Source organism: Penaeus japonicus, unplaced genomic scaffold (assembly GCF_977035675.1).
Source record: "Penaeus japonicus unplaced genomic scaffold, GWHDUDI00000001_assembly GWHDUDI00000011, whole genome shotgun sequence".
Classification (NCBI taxonomy): Eukaryota; Metazoa; Arthropoda; class Malacostraca; order Decapoda; family Penaeidae; genus Penaeus; species Penaeus japonicus.
In genome coordinates, this window is record NW_028234413.1 from 12,201,167 (window position 1) to 12,206,274 (window position 5,108).

General features: G+C 38.3%; 1 protein-coding gene across 2 annotated transcripts in view; it reads left to right on the plus strand.

The window, feature by feature from the left end:
• Nucleotides 1-3,771, plus strand: part of LOC122253159 (uncharacterized) — an 8,043-nt gene extending 4,272 nt beyond the window's left edge. For both annotated transcript variants that reach the window (XM_043015977.2, XM_043015978.2), the window contains exon 4: nt 1-3,771. This exon is cut by the window's left edge and continues 336 nt beyond it. In XM_043015977.2, coding sequence (XP_042871911.2) covers nt 1-3,647 — 3,647 coding nt within the window. In that variant the 3' untranslated portion in view covers nt 3,648-3,771.
• Nucleotides 3,772-5,108: the final 1,337 nt, after the last annotated feature.

Genomic DNA, 5,108 nt, shown 5'->3' on the forward strand with positions numbered 1-5,108 from the left:
GGTCGTGCAAACTACAAGCGCACGCGAAAAGTCACACAAAAGACACCGATTCCTACGATTCAAGCGATTACGAAGACCTGCCAGTAAAGCTAAGAGCAAAGAGGTACACGAGAAGGAAGACCAGGAATGGGGGAGCAGCTACGCGATCTTACTTCAGAAGGAATAGTTCCGTTGGCGCCCGTGAGAACGATGAAGACGGACCTCCTATGGCTTATGATGAGTCCCCCTCTTCTTCCCCTAAGTCTTTGGTCATTGATACCTCTCCACTCAGGGATCGACGCGTTCCACCACGCAGCCAGAATAAGCTCATACAGCCATCACTACCAAGACTGCGATTCAGAAACTATAAGTACAAAAAAGATTTTCTAGCCAAGTATGAAAAGAAAAAAAGGGCTGCAAAGTATATGTGCAATGTTTGCAAACAGGAATTTCTCCAACTGAGCTACCTTAAAGTCCATGCTAGAATACACACAGGACTCCGGCCGTATGCCTGTGACACCTGCAAGAAAAGGTTTTCCCAGTCGTCTGCTCTAATGAGTCACAAGAGAATCCACACAGGCGAAAAACCTTACCAGTGCGAAATCTGCAAGAAACGTTTCAAAGAGTCATCCAAAGTGACTCGCCATCTCCGAGTCCATACGGGTGAAAAACCATACGAGTGCAAACTTTGTGGGAAATGTTTCTCCCAGAGCGGTTCGCTTAAAATCCACTTGAAACTGCATAGTAAACCTGGTGACAGAAAACACAAGGGAAGAAGGAAGAAGCGTGCTACCCGTTTGGGACAACTTAGAGGAGAGTTAAAGTTGATGAATGATTTGATAGACATATCCTTGCCGTCTGAGTCACTGAAGTGTAAAGAGGAAGAGAAACCTCGGGTCCACGTACCTCAAGCTAGTGCCGTGGAGTGTGAAGTTAAAAACAAGAACAAAATCGACCAAAATTCTGAAACCATTTTGGAACCCGAAGCCAAAGCAGACAACCAGCAGACTCTTTTCAGGGATGAAGCATGTGAAGCAGACAAGCCCTTATCTGAGTACACGAATGTTTCCACTCAGCAACCTAGATCTGAATCAAAATGGAAGACAAGCGACTATAAATATACTAACCATACGTACAATACGCCAGAGAGTGATTTGATAGTTGACAAGAGTACAGATAATGATCGACATGCAATGTGGCCAGACAATGTCATGAAATGGTTTCTGCTAAAGCAACCTAACGGGGAAGCATCCAAACGGATGAAGAAAAGGAAAAGGAAGAAGGTAACGGTAAAGTCAAAGAAGGCAAGACGAGGCAAAAAGAAGACATCTGTGTCAGCCATTCAGACTCAAGACATTTTAGATAAAGATGTGAGTGAAAAAACGAACCATCAGCATGCAGGAAAAGAAATTCCTACTAAACATGTTGAAAAACTGAGTTTACCTACGGTATATGTTATTGAAGAAAGACAGACCACCTCGGTTGCAAGTCGTGAGCGAAACCATCAGGAAGAGAATAAGGAGATTCACCACCGCCACGCAAAAATGCCTTTTGTGCATGTGCAGCAGAAATCGGATGTCCATAATGCTGATCAGATTGTACATGCTGAAGAAAGAATTCAAGAATACACTGGATACGACAATACTGTGGTACATACGTATGAAAAACAGCCACAACTGCCAAGTTTGTTAAATATAAGGTTGTATGAAACCAAGCCAACTTTTCCTTCTTTCTCTGAGCAGATATTTTCGGGATCGAACTTTGAAGGAAGAAATCAAGCTTTAAGTCAGACTACACAAACTTTAGAAAAAGCTTCTGTGCTATCTATTAAAAATTCGCCTGTAGATCAGATATCTACAAGTCGACGGATTATTGAGAATGTGAAACCGGATTCTGATAATATACCGCATGATCAATATCCTCTAGATTTATCCAAACATGAAGCTATTAGGTCAAGTCCACAGCATGATATAACAGAAGCAAGCAAAGTCAGTAATGAACATAGGCAAACGGCACCCCTGGGAAAGACACCTGAGAAAGTTTCCAAGAAATCACATATAGAAGATTCAGAGAAAGAAATGCCAACACGAGACGCAGGGAAGGCTTTCTCACAAAGGCTTCCAGTCGACAGCGGGCCAAAGGCACGAAGTTATAAGAGGTTAAACCGTCGTGTTCAAAGAAAACCAAAGAAACTTGACGGAGAAGCACTGAGAGAACCTAATAGAAAGGGCAGACAAACCAACAACTCAAGCGTGGAGCATCCTGTAGCAAATTCTGGAGAAATGTTCCCACAACAAATGGGACAGTCCCATAACTTTGATAGGTTATCTCTATCCATGATGTGTCACGAGACCGGAACTAATCAGGATATTGAACAGACAAAAGAACTCACGCATAAGAAGAACGCTCAGCAGAAGAGTTCTAGTCATAGGGATCAAGGCTTGTCGGAATCGGGGAAGCCAAAGAAGAGCAAAAAGAAGCACCGCGGAGAAATCTCAGGAAAATCGAACAAACGAACAAACGAAAGTATGCTAAGGAGGTCAGTTATAGATGTTGATGTATATGAAGATAAGAGTGAAGAAATGACGAATATTCAAGAGCACGTCCACACAGACAATATTAGCCAGAAAGCATCAAAAGAAGAATATCGAATAAGAACACGTCAGAGAACGAAAGAGGAGAACGGTCGATGTGAAAAAGATGCTTCGAAGGGTGATCCGGAAACACAACTAAACACAGAAGCTACGCGGGTGAAAGATGAAGACGTACCGCAAGATCTCTCTCAGAAAGTGCCCGCGCAAGAACGAGCTTCAGAAGGGATGTTGTTCTATGCAGGTAACGACGACATTAGCTGCGTCGAAGTGGTTGTGAGCACGACTTCAGGCGATGAAATTGGTGCTGTTTGTAAGCAAGAGGTTGAGGATCTCAGCAGTGACATGGGTCTCGAACCTCAGAAGTTTCTGACTCTGGAGTTAAATTACAGCGATAACGATCTTTGTGAGATGAAGGAGATGGCGGCGACGGAAAACCCTGATTCATATATGCACGACCAGAGAGTGTATCCGACACGGTGCTTTATTCAAGAGCCTAGTCAACAAGAAAATACAAGTACCGTGTATATCGTCGAGGAGACTGGCGTTCAGTCGAGTTATGGTGAGCCTTTCATTACAGCAAACCATAGTATGAGTAGCGGTGTTCCTTACCCTCAACAAGAGGATCAGGTGTATCAGGATCAAGTGTACTTGTATCAGGATAGTGCGTATATGAATCACAATCGTATGTACACGCCGTTCTACGTTGATGCACACCGGAATACGATGTACATACATCAAGATCAGCAGTATGCATCAGGGCTTGAGTCATACCAAGTTTACATTGGCCAGAAATTGACATGCATGCAACCGGAGCCGAGATATAACAGCACTCAGATGAAAGCTGAAAGTAGAATGGACGTTAACAGCATGAGTGACTACAGAGAGGCTTACGGCTCTGAACCGCGCCATCCCGATTCCACGTTAATTAACAGTTTAGGGCAAAGCTATTTTGGTCAGAACGATTGTGAATTTAGGAGTTTCACCTCATATCCTCCTAATAATTTCGTTTATCGTTATTACTCCGACGAGCACAGTAATTACTACGCAGTTTGTCAACCTCATAATCATCATTAATTTGTCTTCATCGGTGTGAATGTTAAGCACCGATGTGATAACCTCTTCTTTCGTTCTCCGTTGGTGGCATGTCTGTGCTTGTTTGTTTTGTTTTGTGTATAGATGTATATATAATATATATATATATATATATATATATATATATATATATATATTTATATTTATATATACATGTATATATACATGTATATAATATATATATATATATATATACATATATTATTATATATATATATTATATATATATGTATATATAATATATATATATATATATATATATATATATATATATATATATATATATATATATATATATATATATTATATATTATATTATATATATATATATATATATATATTTCATATACATATATAAATATATATATTTCATATACATATATAAATATATATATATTTCATATACATATATAAATATATATATATATATATATATATATATATATATATATATATATATATATATAATGTGGAAGCGCTGTGCGTACACACACATATAAAGGAAAAATCAATAAAAAAAATGAAAACGAATGCGCTAAAGATGTAGCAAATGTGCATAAAGAGGATAGTAACATGTATTTAGTAAACGGTGTGCTACTGAAACTACTTCAATGATGATGATCCACGACATTTTTGGAAGTCGTCGGAACGATTTTGTAGATTAGAATCTATTCATATTTACGAAAAGAACCTTTATTTTGGCTGTGATGGGTTGTATTTGTCTTAATTAAAAGAGGACCACATTCTAGTCGTCTGCTCGAGCATGAATTTATGTGAGACACGGTCGTTTGTACTTGCAAGATGCAGAGTGAAAAATGTCATGTGCGTAGTCACCTAAATAGCACTTTTCTTTAGTTATTTTTATCATGTTGCATATTTGCGCATCGTTCTAGTAATGAACAGGTAGTAGTAATTTGCATCTCATGGTATGTCGTTGGCGCTTTAACTCCAGTGACTGTTTTTGTTGTTTAGAACATTGCAAGCGCCCGGCACGGAAAAAGGAAATATTTTCTGATAGATTTTTGTTTATATATATATATTTTTTTTTTGTTTGTTTGTTTGTAAGTTCTTCGTTGGAATGTGTTATTGGAGTAAAAAGTAAATATGAACTGATACTTTTATGATCTGATTGAAAGGGTAAATGATTTTATTCTTGTAAATAACTTTGTTTGTGCTATACAAATGTTGTAATACCGCCGAGGAAAAATGATTATTAATAGTTTGTCAGCTTTTGAGAAATAAATGCATATTTTTTTGTTATATGCAGTTTCATTTCTTTTCACATAACTTAGTAATGTTATCAGCAGCATAATGTAAAGAGTGTAAACACAAACAATAGTCACGTTCAGAAGAGACACAGTAAAGATACCAGTGGTAGAGATAAACATCCATAAAAAAGCAAGCAAAATTAGTAATGGAGAAGAAGGGAAGAGAAAGAGAGGG